Source organism: Pieris napi, chromosome 9 (genome assembly GCF_905475465.1).
Source record: "Pieris napi chromosome 9, ilPieNapi1.2, whole genome shotgun sequence".
NCBI classification, from domain to species: domain Eukaryota; kingdom Metazoa; phylum Arthropoda; class Insecta; order Lepidoptera; family Pieridae; genus Pieris; species Pieris napi.
This window is the reverse complement of record NC_062242.1, coordinates 10,986,120-11,009,012: the sequence shown is the minus strand read 5'-3', so window position 1 is coordinate 11,009,012 and position 22,893 is coordinate 10,986,120. Positions and strand designations below refer to the sequence as shown.

General features: G+C 32.6%; 2 protein-coding genes across 2 annotated transcripts in view; one reads left to right on the top strand and one right to left on the bottom strand.

Annotated features, from left to right (window-relative positions):
* Positions 1-924: 924 nt before the first annotated feature.
* Positions 925-12,269, bottom strand: LOC125052589 (sarcoplasmic reticulum histidine-rich calcium-binding protein-like). The gene is made up of 21 exons (XM_047653516.1): positions 12,162-12,269; positions 11,492-11,536; positions 9,664-9,708; positions 9,185-9,217; positions 8,195-8,230; positions 7,066-7,092; positions 6,420-6,461; positions 6,231-6,254; positions 5,441-5,464; positions 5,301-5,348; positions 4,793-4,804; positions 4,306-4,353; positions 4,221-4,238; positions 4,113-4,130; positions 3,569-3,589; positions 3,470-3,499; positions 3,101-3,118; positions 3,001-3,030; positions 2,273-2,314; positions 2,061-2,081; positions 925-1,094 (listed from the first exon to the last, which is right to left on the bottom strand). Exons 1-21 carry the CDS (start codon positions 12,216-12,218, stop codon positions 1,029-1,031), a joined length of 705 nt encoding a protein of 234 aa, XP_047509472.1. The 5' UTR covers positions 12,219-12,269; the 3' UTR covers positions 925-1,028.
* An 8,944-nt stretch (positions 12,270-21,213) lies between these two features.
* Positions 21,214-22,893, top strand: part of LOC125052454 (sperm surface protein Sp17-like) — a 95,299-nt gene continuing 93,619 nt past the window's right edge. Inside the window, exon 1 of the mRNA XM_047653309.1 lies at positions 21,214-21,300. The gene's annotated coding sequence lies outside the window, so the exon portion shown is untranslated. The remainder of the gene's footprint in view (positions 21,301-22,893) is intronic.

Below are 22,893 nucleotides of genomic sequence, written 5' to 3'. Positions count from 1 at the left end.
ACGGAATTCTTGATTAGGAAACCTGATCAGGATTTCTGATCAGGAATCAGTATGTATGCGCCCGGCTTAAGACGTAACAACAAACCCATAATATGGCAAGTTCATACTACATTTTTTTTGCCAACCATTGACATAAAGATCTGGTTCGTTCGACCCGTTCAATCGAACGATTGATTCAATTTCAAACGAACTAAAGGCTATTTCGAACTGAAAGGTTGTAAAACAACTTCGGTTCAGACTTCAGAGCGAACAAAACAAATATAAATTATTCAAATAATTTAGTTTCATTCCAGTTCGCAAGTCAAGTAAGTGTTCCACATTTTATTGTTTCTATGTTTCTATCTTACTTCAGCATATTGTGTTTGTCTTCTCTTCTTCCACCATCAAATAAGCATGAAAAGCAAACTTACACTTTAGTGCAGCCATTTTGTGTTTTTTTTTATTATCTAAAGCACTTTTGTTATTTTTCAAGAAACGATTATTACTAACTTTGTAAATTATGTACATTAATCTGTGGGTGTAGTAAACAATAGAGGTGGAGTCGAACAGCATGGGAATTAAAATGATTTAAGAATTGTTTGAGTTATTGTTTTTTTCGACTGCTTTACACAGCGAACTTAATGATTTTCAAGAGTTCAGATTATGTACAATTAACAAAAACATTACGTATTCGGTGAGAATAATTACAAATAAAATTAAAAACAGACTCTCTAAAATCAAATTACTTTACTTTAAGTGGCATAGAATTTCGAGTTGAAATCCCACTTAGAGGTAAATCTAGACATATGTAGTTAGCCTTCACCACCGAATTAAGCACTAGAACTACTCGTTACACGTACATTTTACGTCGTCCAAATGAAAGTGCAGTTTCATCAGACCCAGTAAACAGTATTAAAAATTTAGGAAATGTAGCAATAAAAACAGTTTCAACTGCAGTTAATTTATTTGCATATGCTCCAATAAAATGCTATCTTAAGTTAAGCGGCGTGTCCAATGTCCATTGTTTTGAGTACAAAAGGTTTACATCACTACTGGTCATCATCATCGTCGTCATCATCATCACGATCACGGAGATCCTGTCGATCTAGTGCTCTCTGAAAAAATAGTAATTACATCAGTCGGAAGATCTCTCATTTTGAGGACTCAGAAAATGTGAAATATAGATACAAAAAGTTATATAGGTACGTAAGTTTAGTAAAATGTTTTTAAAATATGTTTAATCTGCGTTACATAAATACAGCTATAAAGTATATCGTCTATGCGACATATTAACGTAAGAGTTGTTAATATAGTCGAAATAGATACAAATTTACTGAGTTTCTTGGCTTTTTTTGTATGCCGAAGTTTTGGAATGACATATTGGAGTCGATTCGTGGAACTCTACAGAAATAAATTACCAAAATGTGAACTGAACTGTGTTTGATTTAGCGCTGTTTGATTAAGTAAGCAATAAATCCCATATATGTAACCAGGGCCGGATTTAGAGGTCTGGAGACCTCGGGGCAACAAAGAAGTGGAGGGCCTGGCCCCTGGCCTCAAATTATTTTCAAAATAAAATGAACAATTTTTTTCTGTCGAGTTTTTCAATCAATAATTTATTGTGAAACTAAGTAGATTATTTTAGTATTTAACAAATAAATTAAAATATATTAAAACAAATGTGGTTTACTAGTCGGAATTTAATTCTTTTTTCCCGAAGTCTCTATTGTGGGAGCCCTTCTTTTGTGGAGGCCCTAAGACTGTAGCCCCGGTTGCCCTCCCCTAAATACAGCCCGGTTTAAAACCTAGGAGTTTAGGCACCTCTCATTCGAAATTTTTGCGATAATAACAGAATAAAAACTACTTATCCAAAGCTTGATATATTCGATAGTGGGGTGACTATCTGATACCTACCTAATCCGCTGTCTTAACAATAAGCAAAAAATACTAGTTAAATCTAAAATTGGAAATGTAATATTTTAATTGTGATTTATTTTAGGAAAGATGGCTTGTAATATATACTGTCGATATAGCATTAAATATGTGGTGAACTTTAATAAATAAATATATTTAATACTTACCAATAGCACATAGCCATTATTCTAAAACATAAATAATCTTCTAAAATATGAATTCTTAATGTTTTATTCTATTTGTATGTTGTTATTTCAAATTTTAAATAGACGTAAAGTCTGTGTGTTGTATGTCTACTTTCGTTTTTCTTCTAACATATTATAAATACTTATTAAGTGTTACCATGCCATATTCTTTGTAATTTTTTTAATACACTTACTGCTTTGATTGAAGGCCCGGGCACCAGGTCTCTATGATGGTGCTGATGGAAGAAAAACATTAATATCAATGAAATGATTGATTTTGTTATTCACGCTATGATATGAATACTAATAATAATAATATTGTTGTTTGGTAATTTTTTACTTTAGCTCAGGATTAAATGAATCAATCCTGGTCAGTGGCATAACTATACCATCTGGGGCCCGTGGCAAATTCTTTTGATGGGGCCCTATCAGTAAAAATAGTCACGTTGTACTCAGTTTAATTTTCATTAACTTTTCAGCGTACTCAATTACACGTTGTATATGTCCCACTAATGGCCATAAGCCTCATCTCTTAGGCGAGAGGGAATGGTCTGTAGCCCCCACACTAGCCCAATGCGTATTGGAGACTTCACATTCATCCATAGAACATAATATCTCTTGGGCAGGGGCCCTCTTGGGTCGAAGCCCGTCGCATTTTGCCAGCCCTGCCACCCTATTGTTACGCCACAGATCCTGGTACATGTTGCACACGGGCCTAAGCTAAGTGAACACAGTTTTTTATGGGTATTGTAAAAATTTGCGGGTTTTTTATGCCGTATTTAATATACATAAACTCCAAAAAAAAATAAGGAGGAGGAAACAGTAAAATATATTTCTTTATTAAACATCGTCAGGTTGCTTGCATCCAACATAATGCGGATTCAGGCTGAAAATGGAAGTCTTGAAAAACTTAAAAACTTACCGCTCTACCGGCGACTTCACTTGGAGTGTACTGTAACAAATTCCTCGTTTAAAATAAATATTTAAACGTTTAAAAAATTCAAAATATTTTAATAACTTACGTATTTGAAGTCAATACTCTGGTGAATAAAGAATAATTATTACGATCAGGTTAGTAGAAACAAAAAATATTTCATGGAGAACCTAGCCCAGCAACTGAGTCTCAACATTTTATATAATCAGCTGAGATTTCCCTTAATTTGGTGGTTATGTTATGCACACAAAATATTTTTTTCATTTCGAATCATATTATTTTGATAATTTGTAAACCAGTGCTTAATTAATTAAACAATTAGATTTGAACAGCTTGAAATTGGTTTTAGCTTTATAGTATTTGTATAGATTTACGCACAACATAAATTAGTAAAATGATTTATTTAAGAAAAGTACATAGAAATTAATTTAATAATAATCATTATTAATTTACTTACTCCCAAATTGTGTGCGCGCGCACCGGGCACCTGTAAAGCATAGTGTTTTAATTGATTGTTTATCATAGACTCATTAAAGATAATGAAATTTTTAATTACATTTCTTACTAATGGCGGGTTCTGTAAAATAAAAAGTTATTAGTATTGGTATAAATAAAAAATTGTCTATTGGTAGGAAAAAAATATATTGAATACAACGTGTCTAGGTTAGTAAGCACGAAGTAACGAAACAGAGCGACGTGAGAATGTAAAATCAAAGACAATAAATGCATTTCGTTCGATTGTGATTGGTCAGAACTATTGTTCTTGTGTCTATTCTACACTATTGTGTAGTGTAGTGTCCAGACTACACTATTGTCCGCATTTAGACGCCCATTTGGTCCGTTGTGCATTAGGTCCTGGCTAATTAAGCCAGCCTCGCTCCTAAATAAAAGCCTAAACTTTGCCACTCTGTTTGATTCTAATTGGCATCAGCATCTAGTCAAATCATAGACACGCAACTCAACGGTCTTTCCAGTTTCCATCCATATTCGATCTATTCACAATCAAACGAAATGAGCATTCGTTCCACGTTTTACATTGTCACTCCCTTCATTAATAAAAAATCAAAAATAAAAAAAAAAAAAATCTTATAAAAACTCACGTAACCGACTTTCAATACCTGTAAAATATTAGATATAAATTATATGTCTATATAAATAATAATTTGTATATGCAATTAAATTAATGTAAAAAATCCAAATTAACTTACTCCGCGCCCTTTATATTTCTGAAATAAAGTACAATCGAGATTAGTGATTCCGTCTAACTAAAATAATATTTCATTTAAAACTTACCTCTGCTAAGTTATCTAACTGCTTTGCTAGAACATCGAGGTTTGAATTCTAAAAAAAATATGTACCAATATTATTAAGTACAACTAAAATCTCTTATATCAATAGAAAGCTAGGCTATAGACATATTACCCCAAAAAATAACGTTTAATGGTCCTTGGGACAGGGTTGCCAGAAGACTGGGGCGAGTATTAAATAAAATGTACAGGCTTGCACCCGTACATACCCTCCAGTAAATCTCTCTGAATGCAAGATTACTATATTTCTTAAGAATGGTACAACACAGGAAACTAATGCCTAATTAACGACTATTCACAGAGCAGTGAAAAACCTTGTATCTGCTCCTTATGAACTTATCAACCTTCTAAATGTCTTAGTAATTGTAACCTTTTAACAAAATACTCTCTTAGACTATAACCATTCACAGCACTTGATGAGACCTTTTTTAAATGGCTGGTCCTATCTCTATATATATATATTTCGTACTTACATCGTCAGATTTCTGTTGAAGTTTTATAATACATGTATATTTAAAGAGATTTGATTTAAATCATACTATTTTATATATATTATCATTATTTTTAATTCGTTAGTTTATCCATATTTAAAGTAAGTTACAATAAACTTAACTAAAACTTTTAGACAAAAGCTCAAAGTAAAGTAATTCAATTATTTAATGCTTTATTGAATTTCACCCCGAGTGAAGTCGCAGGCTACAGAAAGTTTAGTATGAGAAATTTACTATTAATAATTTTGAGCAGTGTTGGTTGGTTGGTTTTCACCTGAGTTTCAATCTATGTACGATGAAGGAAACCGGCATGCCTTAGATCCAAAAAGTCGAGGGCGTGTGTCAGGCACAGAAGGCTGATCACCTACTTGCCTATGCGAAGCAAATAAATGATCACGAAACAGGTGCAGAAATCTGAGGCCCAGACCTAAAAGGTTATTATATTATTATTAATACTATGAGAAACTTTGATTTAAAATAGTTAACATACTCTTAAGTGTTCATCATCACGATCATCGTCTGGACGGAGGTTGTGTCTCTAAAAATTAAAAAGTATATCAAACATATGTTACAATTAATCAAAACAAGTTCAGCCCTTTCACATATACACATAAATTTGTAGATACATACGTTTACATCAGCTCTCAGTCGGTTCTAAAAAAATAGATTTCATACAGTTAGATACCAAAATGTAAGGGCATGTAACAAAATAATTGGGTATTACTTAGTTAAATGTATTTAAGATTTTTTTTCCTTTCTTAATTCTTTTGTATTTCATATTTATATCTTAAGTATAATTGTATTTTGTTATACAGTGGAATAACTCAAACCCTGAACCCCTAAATACGCGGTAACTCGACTTTGTAACTCGAACAAAATGTTATTTCCCGACGAAGTATTTATAATATAAATTTATACTTTATAACTCGAATTTCAAAAACGATACTCCGTAAGTCGTAAGTAGTTAGTGATATATGTCAGCTGTAGAATTACGATATAAATAAATAAATAAGAGATTTTTTAAAAAAGGCAAATGCGCTTCCAAACTCTGTATATAAACCGAAAGAAAAATCGTGCATTGTGCATAATACATAGGGTTTTGTAAATGTTAAATTTCGAGCGCCACCTGGCATAACCTGAAACGGGCTTACGAAGTTATTCCAGCCACTAAGGTTACAAATTCTCCTTAGCTACACTGGGTCTTCGGGCTTTCCAGTCAGTGGTTAAACTGGTCAAGGATCCTCTATTTAGGTTGCAGGAAGCAGGAAGAAGAAGGAGAAATCCTTTCTCCACAATTTAAATACAAATTATACCAAGATAAAAGTATGATTAAGTGTTCCATTGTACTGGTGTAGAATCGGAGTCAATAAATATATATCAATAAAACATATCAAAAATCTAATTATGTATACATTCTTACATCATCATCGCGGTCGTCGATCAACTGAAAATCAAAAGTTAAAAAGCTGTTTAAAATGAAATTTAATTCATAGTTCCAATTCTAAACAATGATAACTTGACATCTCAGATTGGAGGTTCAAACGCGCGTATCTTATGCGATCTGTTTTCATAAGGCTATGATGTTTTAACTTCAATCTACAAATATTACCTTTAGTGTTAGTTCTTGCAATCTCCTCCTCATTTGTTGTTGCTGGAAATGATTTGTTTACTATAACTCAATTTAAGTGCGACGTCAATTATGTTATATAATGTTGGTATTATATATTTATTATTAAAACTAGTGGTAAGAAATCGTAAAAAGGTTCTGGTAAAACGACAATTTTCTCGGGTACAAAGACCCCTTAAATATTATTACTATAGATGCAATTTGTCTATGTTCCCCAATCGGGTCACTTGTTTACGATAATTTCGTAATCTATACGTCAATAAGACGAATTGTTTTGTATAGTTCTTATTCACTCTCACTTCTTATTAGCTTCGCACCGTATAATTGAGCTCATTTAACAGCCAACAATATACATTAAACAGTAACTAATAATTTGAAAAATATATTACTAATTAACTTTTAGCGGTGTCGGCATAGTGACTTTAGAGTGCGACTTTCATCCCTCATCGACGGCGTATGTCTGGCAAAGGAGGCTGATCACCTATTTTCCTTTTAGATTGAAAAATGATCATGAAACAGATACAGAAATCTGAGGCTCAGACCTAAAAGGTTGTAGCGCCACTGATATATTAAATTAAGTTTAAGCTGTAAATAAATTCCTATTAAAGCATTTAATGTATTTTCTTACCTGATGCAAATCGTCATGATCATCCATCTGAAAAGAATTATTAATGGTTGTAGTTTGGTGCTATAACCCCAAATGGGTCTTCTCCATAATCGTCCTTACGTGATAGACAGTGACAGCGCTGAAGTTACGGTAATTAAACTGACTTGGTTTGAATAAATAAGGGTGGTTCTGTTAATAAAAACGTGTGTGCAATTATGTACACGCGTTAGAAGTTGTACTTCTTTGGCGTAATAATTTTCTTCGAGCACTTTAGATGGATGTTTCCCACTTCGAATTGCATTTTTCTTGTCCAATTGAATGTCACTTCCAATCGAAACGATATAATATGTACTAATCATGATATTTTAAAATAAACACTTTGTTTTTTATCACATTGGAAAGGGTTTTCTCGATTCATTATTTTTTTTACATAAACGCGACTCTGAAAAACACTACGCCATGACAGACAATGCAACATGTAGCAAAATAAAACTCTTTTCAATTTTTTTTAATTAATAATCATTCGCCTTATTCTACGTTTGTAGAACGACACTAACAATAGAAACAATTTGCTTTTATCATTTTTCCCTAACGCGCCAAAAGAAGTACCTTAAAAACTTAGTAACTTAAAAATCCAGATAATATATTACGTGACCTATTACTGATTGATTTGTTTATTATTAACTACCTAAACCTACCCCATGGTTCTGTTGCTGGGACCTCCTTTGGGTGCGTTAGACTCTACCGAGGCCAATTGAGTTAAGAAAAATGAACAAAGATATACTGTAAAACTATATACGAAATATAAAAAAAAACAACTCAGGTACAGCGTTAAAGGTACACTGCCACGGGGACCAAACTTTTTGAATTAGTTTTTATTAATTAAAAATTATTAATTTTGTAAAAAAGTATTAATTTTCTTTTTATGAATTTTTAAACATTTTTATTATTACTATGTAGGTTATAAAAGTTGTAAATACATACTGTATATATAGTAAATTATGTATGTGTATGGTGTGTGCGTGAATAATATGCTAGTCTCAGTAAAGTGTCTTATTTCAAAGCATAACAAGTAATTATTTTTAATATCTTTGAAATTGATTGCAATAATTATGTCATTAAGATTTTTATCTTAATAATTTATGATTACCTGATGTTGTTGATTGTGAAGCCATCTTCTGTTATGCTATTGTGAAATTGGAAATAAAAATGCACTATTAAATATAGGATTAAAAATGTAATGTTAAACATTAAAAAATTGCTACCATCTTGGAAAAAAAACTCTCGTAACTATCAATTGAGAGGTTTAATTGTCTGTTTCATAGATTGCCAGTGATTACAAAGAAGGCAAGCTTCTGTACCTATCACATGTCCTCGCTTCATGTAAAAATTATAATATGTTTAACTACAAATGATAATGGGTTCATCTAATATATAAAATTCTCTTGTCACAGTTTTCGTTGCCATACTCCTCCGAAACGGCTCGACCGATTCTCATGAAATTTTGTGTGCTTATTGGGTATGTCTGAGAATCGGACAACATCTATTTTTCATCCCCCTAAATGTTAAGGGTAGTCCACCCCTAAATATTTTTTTTTATTTTTAGATATTTTTTTCTGTTTTTATTTTTTTATGATACAGCATTTAAAAATACATACAACCCCTAACTTTCACCCCTCTACGATCAACCCCTATTTTTTTATTATACATGATATACATGGCAAAACGACGTTTGCCCGGTCAGCTAGCTCTATATAATTAATAACTTGCACTATAGTAATAAAACTAAGCATATCTTAAAAGTTAGTCACGAAACTTTGCGTATCTTAAGTAACACTCTGGTCTATATCTTTGTTTCTAAATATTAAAAAAATGCTGCTATCTTGGAAAAAATATCTGTACAAAATTAATTATCAATTGGGACGGACACGTTTTAGTGTCTGTATTATTTCTTTTGAAAGACAAGCTATGAGTCAACAACGCGTCCTAGAAACTGCAGTTCTTTATTAAGAAGAAGGTAAGCTTCTGTGCCTGGCACATTGCTACGATTAATGTCGAATATAATCAATAAAGACAAAATATGTTTTCACAATACAGTACATTACTATCTATAATTAAAAAGTTGGACTGTGGTGAATACCTGTAGTTCATCATCATCATCATCGTCATCAATCTGTAAACATACATAGGAAAATATTTATTTACGCAGGCTTTTATTTTAGAGGATATTTTTGGAAGTGAACCGTTAAATAAGCGTTCTTTCGAAATACATACAAAATATACATATCATTTTAAGCGTAAAACAGTAACGTTTACTCGTCTCTTGTCTTAGATAATCTGACAGAAAGACATTATTTATTTATTCCCAAAATAAAACATAATAAAATACATAAGATACACAATTTTTCTACTGTGAATTCACTGTGCGAACATATAAAGATGTCGGTAGTGTCGAAAGACACAAGGTAGGGTCGCGTACGATTATGAAATCAGAGTGCTAAGATCTATGGACTAACAAAGTTGTGATCGTCTCGTGAACTTCAAGGGAATTGCATAGACTATTGGCTAGCTATACTACTGGTACGTATTTTTTATTAAATATCAACTAACTAAACGTACCTGGTTGTGTTGGTGTTGCTGGAACCTTCTCTGAGCGCGTGGTTGCTGACACAAGGAATAAAATTAGTTATTTATTATAATTTAATTAGTTATTATAATGTATAAACGGGAAAACTAAATGAGCCATCAATATAAATTCTAGTACAACCTTCGCCTTTGTTTCATGTGGAGAAACCGCGGACAGTCTGCTCTTCGCTTCCAGCCATAATTATAGGCTTTTGAACATTTGAGGAAAAGAGGCTGGTGGGGGAATGACAATAGAAGAGAAGAATCAACCATATCAATTGGGCTTGATGAATTATTGTTGAGATATTTTTTTTGTAAGTAAGCCCGTTATAAATAAACTAGCTGACCGGGCAAACGTCGTTTTGCCATGTATATCATTTATAATAAAAAAATAGGGGTTGATCGTAGAAAGGTGAAAATTGAGGATTGTATGTATTTTTGTATGTTGTATCATAAAAAAATAGAAATTAAAAAATTTGTCTAAAAAATAAATATAAAAATTTAGGGGTGGACTACCCCTAAATTTTGGGGATGAAAAATAGATACCAGATAAGCACAAAAAATTTCATTAAAATCGGTCAAGCCGTTTCGGAGGAGTATGGCAACGAAAACTGTGACACGAGAATTTTATATATTAGATAAGATTTTGTAAATAAGAACATACTTTTAAATGTTTTTGTCTGTTTTACAAAAGTGAATAAGACTCCTAAGAAACATAAGACAAATGAGGATTTTTACTTTATGTACTGTATCATAATGCGTCAGTTACTTAAATTATAAAAATAACGTAACCTATCATGCAATTAAAACATACGAGTACGTATATTTCGTATGCCGAGCGCTTCAAACCACTTCTCGCATAAAGGCCGAATTTAGTTTGTTAAATTTGGTGGAAAAACGTAGAACGCGATTTTATACGTGTTAGAGGTTTTTAAAAATACATCGCATCGTGAGTCGCAAGTCGTTAAAAATAAAATTATGTTTAGCTCAGGTACCGATACGTAATTGAAAGTAGGGCCTCAAAAATTGAATTAGTACTCTGTAATTCTCAATATTTTTTAATCGGTAGAATTAAATATCGCCAACAATGGTTGGTCCAGCGATTTAGCATTGGAAACAGATAATAAATAAATTCCTTATTTGCCATGAAACACAGAAGCGTCAAGTTTGCTAACGCGAAACATAGATGGCGCATTTTTCTTGACACCTAATAATTTTATGTATCACTTAATAATTGTTGTATTAATTATGTAACTTTTAATAATTGTTATCAATGTACTAGATGATCCGGTGAACGGAACTAATATTTTTGTGAAATGTGGTTAAATCTTAGTACAAAATTTTCATCTACATTGTTAAATGCATTTAGGTACACTCAATTTATTGCCTTTTCTGTAAATATAATACATATGAAACAGACAAATTTCTGTTTTTCAAAAATATTGTTATTTGATTTTTACAAAAAGAATTTTTGTTACAACATTTTCGGGTTTTAATTAGATTAAAATAATTAATTTGAAGAACTTTTATGAAATAACAAAGTCTAAATTTTGTTTCTATAATTATTTCAGGTAATTGATTAATTATTTATAACTTTACTTGACTGTACGTAACTTTAGTTTTTAGTTAATTATTAGATTTTAAGATTTTTTGTTAGAATAAATCTTTAATAATTTCAGCAACACAATCGAGTTTCATTCAGCATTTATATATAGATAACGGTATTTGGAACATTTTAAAAATGGTTTAGTGGGTAGGGTCTTTTGAAGCGTATAGTTAAAATAGCTTCCGGTTTGCCGCTAAAAAAAAATAAAAGGCTAACCTGTGGTTTATTATCATCTAAGTCGTTATCGTCATCGTCGTCTGGCTGTAAAAAAAAATCCTCCTTCTATATTTAAAGATAAATTAATAAATAATATTTCGACTGGTATCACTTATTCTTTCCCGCTCCAGGAACTTGTAGTAAATTTAAATTCAGATTTTCTTTATTCAAATATTGACATTCGTGGATTTTATTTGTATTGCTTTTAAAACAAAAAGTTTATTAACAGTTCTAGAATTTAAAATGTCAGCAGTTCTGTTCGAGACGAGTTCCCAGGCATTACGTATATATAATAAACCCCTACAAATCCCGCTCCTAGACTTTGTGATTATCGTGTTCGTATAATCAGGAAGGCCTTGAAATCGTTGAAATACTATTTGTTTCTAGTTGTTAGTTATAGAAGCCTCAGATATTATAAAAGTTGCCTCAATAATTTTTAGGTATGCCTCCTGTCAGGGCGTCATGACTGACAGTCCCATTGTACTGATCGAATAAGAAGCTTTCTTCCGCTTCCAATCTTCAGTAGACCTACTTGATAAAATGAAGGAACAGACACAGAAATATGTTTTTATAACACATTTCCAATTTTAGTACCAGACATAGTTGCTACGTGGTTTGCCTTAATAAGTACGACTTGACCAAGGCTTGTACTAACGTAAAATTAACTCACCCTAGGCGCCGCCAAGACCACAGCAAGACACAGACCAATGATAAACAGCCGCTTCATTATCTTAACTAGAAATGCGAACTAGAATTCGACGCATTTCCATATAAATACAACTGGCGTGTATAATCGTTAATTACTATACAAAATGCGATTTGCGCTGTGAAATTGTACATGTTTCAATTAATATGACATTAAAATTCATACTTTAATGATAACATTAAAATTTAACTTCATAACCAGCTAATTTTAAAGCTATTAATGGATAAAAGTTTATAAACAAATACCAACTTCAGATTCATGTTAATTAACTTTGTTCTTGGGCCGTGGGGATCAAGTGCAAAGGCGCTAATTAAAGATTTAAGCTGGCGCCTGGTGACCTCAGAGCTGGTGCTTTCCTCGTTAAAAAATAAGTAGAACAGCGAGGAAATTTGTTTAATTTTCTTTTTGTTACAAAAATCCAGTGACGATACAATATTTTTATATCTAGGATTTAGATTTCTGTATGTGTTTCATGATCATCAATCTAATAAATAGGTGATGAGCCTCAGCCTGATACACGCCGTCGACTTTTTGGGTCTAAGGCAAGCCAATCCTCACGATGCTTTCCTTTACCGTTCGAATGAATGTTAAATGCGTACATAGAAAAGTCTATTGGTGCACAGCCGGGGATCGAACCTACGATCTCAGGGATAAGAGTCGCACATTAAAGCCACTAGACCCACACTGCTCTGTTTTATAAGGTTATTTTTGTTTGTAATAAATGTTATGTCTATGTCTATGTCTATGTCTATTTATTTATTTGCTCATAGTATCCTACATCAGTATTCCTACATCTACTCATTAAACATTATCCAAACAATTACATTACAATTACAACACAAAAGCCAAGAAAGCAAGCCAAATACATAAAGTTAATTTTTTTTACCTATTTATACAAAAATAAAATATATTTAAGAAACAGGAAGAATAACAAAGCCATCATTAATAAAAGATACCAGAGATTTTATATTATTTTTTAAGTATTTTTTAGTTACATTACATATACATATTTGTTGGTAACTTGTGTTATAATCTGAGGGTATACGATACATGACTGAGTTACGTAAATAATTTGTATTAGACCGAGGAATTTGAAATAGTTGGGTTTGCCTTGTTTTGTATGAAGACGGGGTGTGAAATAGTAAAAGGCAATAAGTCAGGATAGTCAATTAAAATTCAGGATGTTGACGTACAGCGCTGCGATTCTGTAACTCACTTTAAGCGGTCATTTTATGATTTGGCATTCTGATAAACAACAAACTACAAGCTCCCACCTTGTCAGAATGCCAAATCATAAAATGACTGCTTCACGACTAATTTCAGAGCGACCGCCGATGCGAAAACCGCTATGTGAGTTCGAAAAGTGAGTTACAGAATCGCAGGGCTGTACAGAAGAGTTAAACTTAGCCTCAGACGTAAAGTCGCAGTTTCCGTCACTAGACCGAGTATTGATTGCGCCTATAAAAGTAAAATCCATGCGAGCGGAGTGTTGACTGTCTGACCTCGGAGTTGAGAGTCGCTCGCTTAACCATTAGACCAAGTCTCCATGTTTTGTCTTTAAATATCTAGTGTCTAGTGGTTAGTACCCCTGACTGCGAATCCATGGGTCCCGGGTTCTTTCCCCGGCTGAGACAAACATCGATGAGATGAGCATTTGGTGTTGTGCTTAGGTCTTGGGTGTTTAAATATGTATTTGTATGTCTATCTATCTATAGTTTGTATGTATATCCGTTGCCTAGTACCCATAACACAAGCTTCGCCAGCTTAGCATGGGACTAGGTCAATTGGTGTGAATTGTCCAATTGAAAAAAAAAATCTATGTCTAATCTTAGTCATGTAGATTAACAATTTATTCAATAACGCGTAATATTTTGCAAAAACCTTTTCATTCATTGGGATATATAAAAAAATCATTCAAAACAAAGGTGAATTAAACATATGCTCGAAAATGTCTCCCATTAATTTGTACGTATTGTAAATAGGCGGGAGCCGGGAACGATCGCTCGTTACCTAGCAACCGTTGCTAGGCAACCAACGCAGATTAGTTTTGTGTAGAGCGTATTTGAGTCCCCAAAGTTTATGATAAGTGTTTTTTGTAATTATTTTCACACATCTAATACATACACTATTATTATAAAACGTTAAATAACGAACAATTGGTGCGTACGTACGTAATTAAATAAAATAAAAATGGACATGGTTCACATATTAAAACAAAAAATGGTCAATAAATATATAGCCATCTAAATCTAAATCTATGGTCATCAAAAAAATATTGAAGTGACAACATCCTATAAATCGATGGAGCCGGCTGCACGCACGAAAAAACATGACTCATGCGGCGTTACCTCGCTCTGAGGCGTTCCATTTAAGGCTTGAAGTGCAAGCGAGAGCGCGAAGCGACAGAGAGGCACAATCGGACTCCGCGCTCTTCAGCGTTCGACATCTGTCTCTCTCCTACTTGAGTGAGCGATTCGTGACGTTGTCACGTTCAACTATCGTCAGTAAACCGACTTTACAGACAACCGATTTTTGTATGTATGTGTGATATTTAATCAAAAAGCTATAGAAAATAGTCTTAGTTTTATTTATGTAATAAAATAAATACATATATTTTTTAATATTAATTTCTAAAACGGTGATAGTTTGAAGTTATAGGTTGCTCACTGTCAACAGTAAATAACGCGCTCACTAAACACTGAGCAGAGAGAGGGGAAAGCGTCTGTCCGAAATACGTCTAGCGCTGTGGGTTACAGTGAGGGAGGGAGAGCCTGCCTACCGCTGCCGTATGCGTGTGAGAAAGGGAAGCTAGACATACTGGCACCGTAACACGTTACGCAACGCGGTTTACCTTCCCATAAAAAATCATCACTTCAAAAGTAACGAAGTTATCGAAAAAAAAAATAGTGACTTGATTAAAAATCTCTCTATATTAACATTACTCTATAATATCTCCCAGACATCACGACGGCAATGAAAACCCGTTTTCCGCCACCCCCTACTATGTCATCGATACACCGTGCCGTTCCCCTCCCGTAAGACCTTCGCAAATACTATAATTTATCACCAGAGACACTTTTTATTATTCATAGAACATGAACTTATGGATGTTTTTAGAAAGCAGAAATTTGGAGATGTTTGCTCTTCGGCTTTTATAAGTGGAATATAAATCTATTAAAATTGGCGAAAAATTGTTTTTATTGGAAAATTTAGAAATCTCCACACGTTTTTACTGTACTATTTCTGTCTCTTTTTATCACAGCCTAAATACAATTTGTCAGAAAGAGTCGAATACAGAGTGCAACTAGACATTTTTATTTTTATGACTAAGGGAAATTTGGTTTGAGAAACTTAACTTAAAGAAAAACCGTGGATCTTTTCCTCACATTTCTTATTTGTCTTGTGATCATTTTTTTCTTCCTTCTGTACCTGACTTATGATGTTTTCCAGTGCCGAACAAAAGAGTGTTAAAAGCGCACATACACAGAAACTATTAGTACACAGCCGGGGTTCGAACCATTCATCTCAGTGATAAGAGCCGGGCGCTCTACTAGGCTAACACTGATTTTCCGTTTTTAAAATAAAAATACCTAGTCTTCGACGTGCCTTATAGGAAATAAACTATATCTCGCTACTTCGTCGCTAAAAAAGGCTCTCATAGTAACGGCCGCATCGTAATAATTTTATTTGCGACTTCCAATGGTGTACGCGTATTTTTATTGTGCACTCCACTTATTTTTAATGGCTTCCGAGGCATTTAACCACTTTTCTACTTATCTGTACTTATCTGATTATTCGCATTATGAAACAGCCTTTACGGTTAGTTAATATTACTGTTAATGGGTAGTGAATCTACGGAAAACATTTTTTTTTGTCTTACATACAAGGGGCAAACGACTCACTCACTGCCGTTAATTTATACCGCCGCCCATAGACACAGTGCCAGAGGGCTCGCAAGTGCATTGCCGGCTTTTGTCGTTGTTACGCTCTTTTCTTGAAGGACATCGATGGGCAGTTGGTTCCACTTAGTGGTGGTGCGCGACAAAAACGCTCAGTCGTGGAACGACGGACGTCGTGGTACTACGGGTGCAATTTCATATTCTGCCTCGAAGTCCGATGATGAAACTCAGCTGCAGGCATCCGGATACTCTCCTGAACTCTCTCTCAAAATTAATACTGAGAATTACGACGTAGTGTTATTATTATGAATCCTATCGTTTAATTTAACACTTTTAATAACGCAACTCTTTAAATAAAATGAATATTCTTAAATGGTTGAATATTTAAAGCGTGGTGGATCTTTTTGAATCTACGTGTAAATTAGTTTTTTCTGTCATTGTATCTTAGCTTAATTTTTCTGTGTTTATTGCTATATATTGCAGTTTTAATGTTATTAATGAATATTACTTATTTAATTTTATTGTGTGTATTCTTATTATATAAAAATATTTACACAAAGACAATCTTTGTGAACAGTATTGGCCTGGTGACAATGTATGCGTATATTGTATGAATCAGAGGGCAAAGATACGAGAGCTCCATGACTAATGTATATTCAGTAAATCGTTGTCAATGGGGGAAGGATGACTCATCATTTAATACATCACTGCTAATGGTCATCTAAAGTCGATAAAAGTAAGACATGATAGTAAGATCGTGAGTTGGACCAGAGCTGATTTTGATTTCAAGATTTTACTCATTTAATAAGTGAAATTGTTAATATACGTATGTTTTATAATTTGATCACACACAGTTAAAACAAACACATGTTTATTATTAGTACATACTAATAAGTAAAACGCGTTTGAAAAGTTTTTAAGAATATTACAAATTTATTATAAATTAGTGTCAAAACTTTATAGAGAACTAAGACTGTTAATGAACATAATAACTTAGGTTAAGCTATTCGCTAGTATTGTAGAAAATTAAGTCAACATATTAGTATTCATTAGCCATTATTGTTGTATAGGCTAGATTGTAATTCGTATAAAGTCGCACTTTCTTTTGTAAACATCATTCTTGAAAAAAAAAATTATATGTACAAAATATAGTAAAATATTTTACTATCTTACTCACTTACTATATATAAGTAAAATGTAGTAACTTTAATATTATGTTTCTTTACTAGAATTAATATATAAATCTGGACCTAAAATGGCTGCCGTTGAGAATAGTAGCACGTCTACGCTTGGTCTACGCAAGAGCTACGAGATTGCTACGATTAACCTATAAAGTTAGTTACAAGCGTTGATCGGAAGAAGGTGCAATCAAAGTGATTGAGCCTTTGATGCTAGTTCATTGCACTCCAATGGACCGTGAAACAACTATAAGTGCATTATAGGCTTAATTGTGATTGGCTAAATTAGCTTATAAAAACGTTTTTACTACATGGAGCTTAATTGTCTATAAAATATTATATAATATATAAATTAGATGCCGTTCGATTCGTTTTAGTTTTGATTTATATTTCGCTTATTTTTAATCATTTTTTAAATATCAGTGTTAAAGCTATATAACACACAATATAACATATAGATTCCTAGATATAGGTTCTTTTGTTATACTAATTTTACATGATTATACTTCCTTATAACATGTTATTATTTATTTATACTTCGTTACCTTATAAAAAAACATATATATATATAAAAAGCAGGATACATAAGTTATTAGGCAACGGGCGGTCTTATCGCTAACAAGCGATTTCTTCCAGGTAACCCTAAAACAAAAAAAAAACCGTACAGAGGGTAAAGTACAAAAAGTCCATAAATAATTAACATAAAATAACATGTAACACTTGCTATAACCAAAACAAAGTAATTGTGTCATACAGTTTGTTTAAAAACCTATATAACTACTAGCTGATCCGGCAAACGTCGTTTTGCCATGTTTATCATTTATAATAAAAAATAGGGGTTGATCGTAGAAGGGTAAAAATTAGGGGTTGTATGTATTTTTTTAATGCTGTATCATAAAAAAATATTTTTTTTTTCTAAAATTTAAAAAAAAAAGGGGTGGACTACCCTTAACATTTAGGGGGATGAAAAATAAATGTTTTCCGATTCTCAGTTAAACCCAATATGCACACAAAATTTCATGAGAATCGGTTAAGCCGTTTCGGAGGAGTTTAACCACAAACACCGCGACACGAGAATTTTATATATTAGATTTTTCACTCAACAACGTTGTTAGGCGATCATTTTCAATAATGTTTTGAAAATGCTCACGAAAGACCGAAAAGAAAAGATTTTAATTCCACACGTTTAAGTCTTGTAAATCCAGCCCCAGTTGTACGACAGACTGACAGTATGACAGACGTGCTGATCAATCCTACCCTTATCATATGTCGCTTCGTCAAATGCCATCTGTTAGCCCCACCAATTCTAGCAATTTCATGATGCTTCCTTTTTTCGATTTTAAAAATTTATTTAATCAATAATTGTGTTTATTGTATGAGAACTGGACAACATAGGATACATTTTTCTACGATTTTCATTTATTTTTTCTTTATACAGAAGTATTACATTTCTTTCACTTTTATTGCGTGATTGATTGATTGTAGTATTTGCGTTTATACGTTTAGAACCTGTTACGTCAAATCCATTTTTCATGCAGGAATTGATTCACAGGTTTATTCAAGGCTTAGGCAAACAATTTATATATAAATTTCTCGTGTTACAATGTTCGTTCCCATACTCCTTCGAAACGGCTCGAAAAATTCGTATGAAATTTTTTATGCATATTCAGAAAGTTTGAGAATCGGCTAATCTTTCAAACCCATAAGTGATAAGGGGTGTAAAACCCCAAAATTTTTTTTTTATAAACTTTTTGTTTTTTTTGTACAGCATACAAAAATACATACAACCCCTTAGTTTTACCCCTCTACGATCAACCCCTATTTTTTATTATTGATAGTAATTTTTATTGAACTAAAAAAATCTTTCCTAGAAAAAATATACATGGCTAAAAATATATATACATGGCAAAACAATAAATTTAAATATTTATTTTGCTGGGATTATGTATTATCCAAGCGTAGATGATCATTTTATTATAGAATTGGTATTTACCATACATTTCTTTGAAGTATTTCATAATTCTAAAATAACAAATTCAGTCACCAGTACCAACGTATTTATTATTTTTTCTCGTTTTTATTTTAGTTCAAACTGAAAAACAAGAGTAAAAACTGTCTTCTAACCTTATCCTGAGTATTATTAATCACAATGAGTAGCGAAATTCTCCTTACTTTATCATTGTCAGTGAATAATAGATTTTTAAAACACTAAAGGATTCCCTTCCCCATTTATAAGTTTTTAGAAGATTGCCATATATATTATTTATTTAGAGGTTCGCTCTTGGTGACAATTACATAACAGCAAAGCAGTTTCATTAAAAACGACATAAGGCAGAACCTTGATGAAAAAAAAGTGCGTGCGGTCAAAGTACACATGTCAGAATTGAAACTTATTTGTAAATTAATTATTGAGTAATTAAGCTGTCCAAATCACATAATTTAATTTTGCGAATTGCCATCTAAAGTTCTATTATGTGTAATGTAACTACTAAACGAATACATCAACCAATAGCGTGTTGCTTCAAGCGAAGTTCGCCCTTTCTCACTCTCTCTCAATCGGTCTCAATCGCTCCCTCCCTTTTTTCGACAAAAACGCTGCACATCTTCGTGACGTTATGTAAAAATTTTACCCTCATGCGCTTAAAGAAGTTTCACTTCAAAAATATAAATGATATAGACACAATTTGTTCGATTCCAAAACATATAGAGTTAGAGTTTTTTGTTTTTTATCAAGAGTTGATTACGACGAAAATAAAAATGTATTGCGTGTACAACAAAAATAAATGAAACAGAGCAATTTGTAACTAACTTTTTAATGTCGCGTAATGTCTCTGATAAACCTTCACCTAAATTTCAGGAAATACACGATTTTAGAATTATTCACATTCATTAGCAAATTCCAGTAATGGATTAAATATATTATTACTAGATATATTAAGCATAAAACCGGCAATAATAATGTAATTCCTTGACATTGTAGACCTATTATCACATATATATAGAGGACGCGCGAAATAAATTCACGCGACCCGAGTCCTCGCTTGATGCAATTTCCTCTTCCGTCTCACCGATATTGCCCTTTACCCACTTTACTTAATTGTTAAATGTGGGTCATAATATAATATATAACATATGAATATTATATATATCCACGAGAACATAGACCTGCAACGAATTGAAAGCTTCTGTTTTTTTAAGGTCGCTTAAAATTACTATAACCAAAGATATTATACCCTTAGATTACTGTATTTGTAAATGTTTTATGTATTTGATTACGATTAATAAATACAATGTGCTAGCTTTTGTAGAGCACTGATATATTTTTGTCCTTAAAACCGTCCTATTTACCTGTTAAATATAATGTAGAAATTTTACCTAGCATTTAAGGTCATTTGAATACATTATAAATTAAAGCTTCATAAAGAAACAGCATAGCATTTTAATACTTTAAACTTTTGTTATGAGCTTTGAAAAACTCAAACGTGCATAATAAATTGCAATGTGCGAACTTATGGAGGCTCAAGGATTTAGCAAACATGCTGAAATATCATTAAATGTATGGAACAAAGATTATGGTATGCACGCAAAGATTTCCTTAATATTTTGTATGATTATGGAAGTATCTTAAGTTTAATATTATTTTGTTATTATTACAAAATTTAGTCGAGCATACATAGATTTGATAAAATTAGGCTGTTAATATTTTTTTATTAAATACAATTTAGCACTAGTGCGTGGAATCCTTAAAAATAGACTAGAAATATCGCTAAATTTTACAACTTTCGTTTGAGTCTGTCAGAAAAAAGCCAAAACATCACTATATCTAATTGATCAAACTGAAACAAACAATACTATAGGATTTTAGAGTATATTTCTATAGAAAGTTTTTATGAAGCTTAATATTATGCCATGTCAGAAAGCTCCTATTTACCCCACAAGGTCCTGCTAAAGCTAGTACCAGTCAGGACGCTGGCGTGAGCGGTTGTGTTCATGTGATTGTGTTATTGGATTATTCATCTGTGATTGGTAAGTCTTAAGTACGATTAACGTCTATTTATAGACGTTCGATATTTAAAAAAACGATTCGGCAATCTGGTAACAGGTGGGAGTAGGGTTGCCACACTTAAAAGAAATTGATTTAATTACTCGATATTTATTGCTGTTTTTTTATGGTACATAAAATGTCGTATGAAATTTATGTTATGGTAATTTTATTGTAGGTGATATCTCGTGTGGTTTGCACGTGCTAATAAACATATATTTTACTTTGTCATTTGTAGGCTTTGCTCCATTATATTTCTTTGTTCTCAGCTTTATTTATTCGCGATATTTAATGTAGGTGAACACAACAATAGTCTTTTTATACCGTACTATATTTTTAAAGGATTACTTAGTGCCTAGTGGTAAATGTAATATTAAATAATATTCTATGTAATATAGGTTATCTTCGGTATTACACTTATCCATTAAACACCGGGTTTGAATGCGGGACTTATCGTTGACGGGCTTAGCCAACATTGCTCAAGGGTTTGTGTCAATTAAACATAGAGGAAATTATAATTAAAAGTAAAAAGTAAATAAAATTTTTAAATGTCTTACTGATAACCATAGGTATAACCAAATGTTTTACGATTATAAACCTAATTTGATGAAGTATATTTTCATATGCATTAATGAGTTTTCAACTTCGAATGACCTAAATCCAGTAAATTTTAATTAAAAATAATAATAATTTATAATATACTAGCTGACCGGGCAAACGTCGTTTTGCAATGTATATCATTTATAATAAAAAATAGGGGTTGATCGTAGAGGGGTGAAAGTTAGGGGTTGTATGTTTTTTTAATGTTGTATCATAAAAAAATAAAAACAGAAAAAAATATCTAAAAATAAAATAAAAATATTTAGGGGTGGACTACCCTTAACATTTCGGGGGATGAAAAATAGATGTTGTCCGATTCTCAGACATACCCAATATGCACACAAAATTTCATGAGAATCGGTCGAGCCGTTTCGGAGGAGTTTAAACACAAACACCGCGACACGAGAAATTTATATGTTAAATGCGCACATAGGCATCAAGTCCATTGGTGCACAGCTCGAACCTTCAACTCCAGGGATGAGAATCGCACATAGAAACCACTTGACCAACACTGAACTGCACTGATTATTCATAGTAATGAATGCAAAATTGTTCAAGTACGTTATAGATCGATATTTCAATTGACACCGCACGTGGGAATACGATCCGATGGTATAATACATAATATATATAGTATTCATATAGTTTGATCTGTAGTTAAATATGATAAGACTCTTTATAGAATCGGCTCCCGGGGGGGGGGGGGTCTTCCCTCAGAGATACGCCCTCCAAATGTTTTAAAAGCGAGCCTACTCCTCCCTCAAAGGCTGGCAACGCACCCACTAAAAATGGGTGTCTATGGGCTGCGTAGACTGCCCTTTTTGCTCGTCCCGCAAGCTCGTTTGCGCCCCTATTATATAAAAAAAAAATAATGGATTACTGAAGTGATTAACCGAAAATACGCTTTCACCAAAATAAAACGCATTTATTGATTTTTAAAAGCACTAGACAAAACTAGACAGTAGACAATGTTTCCT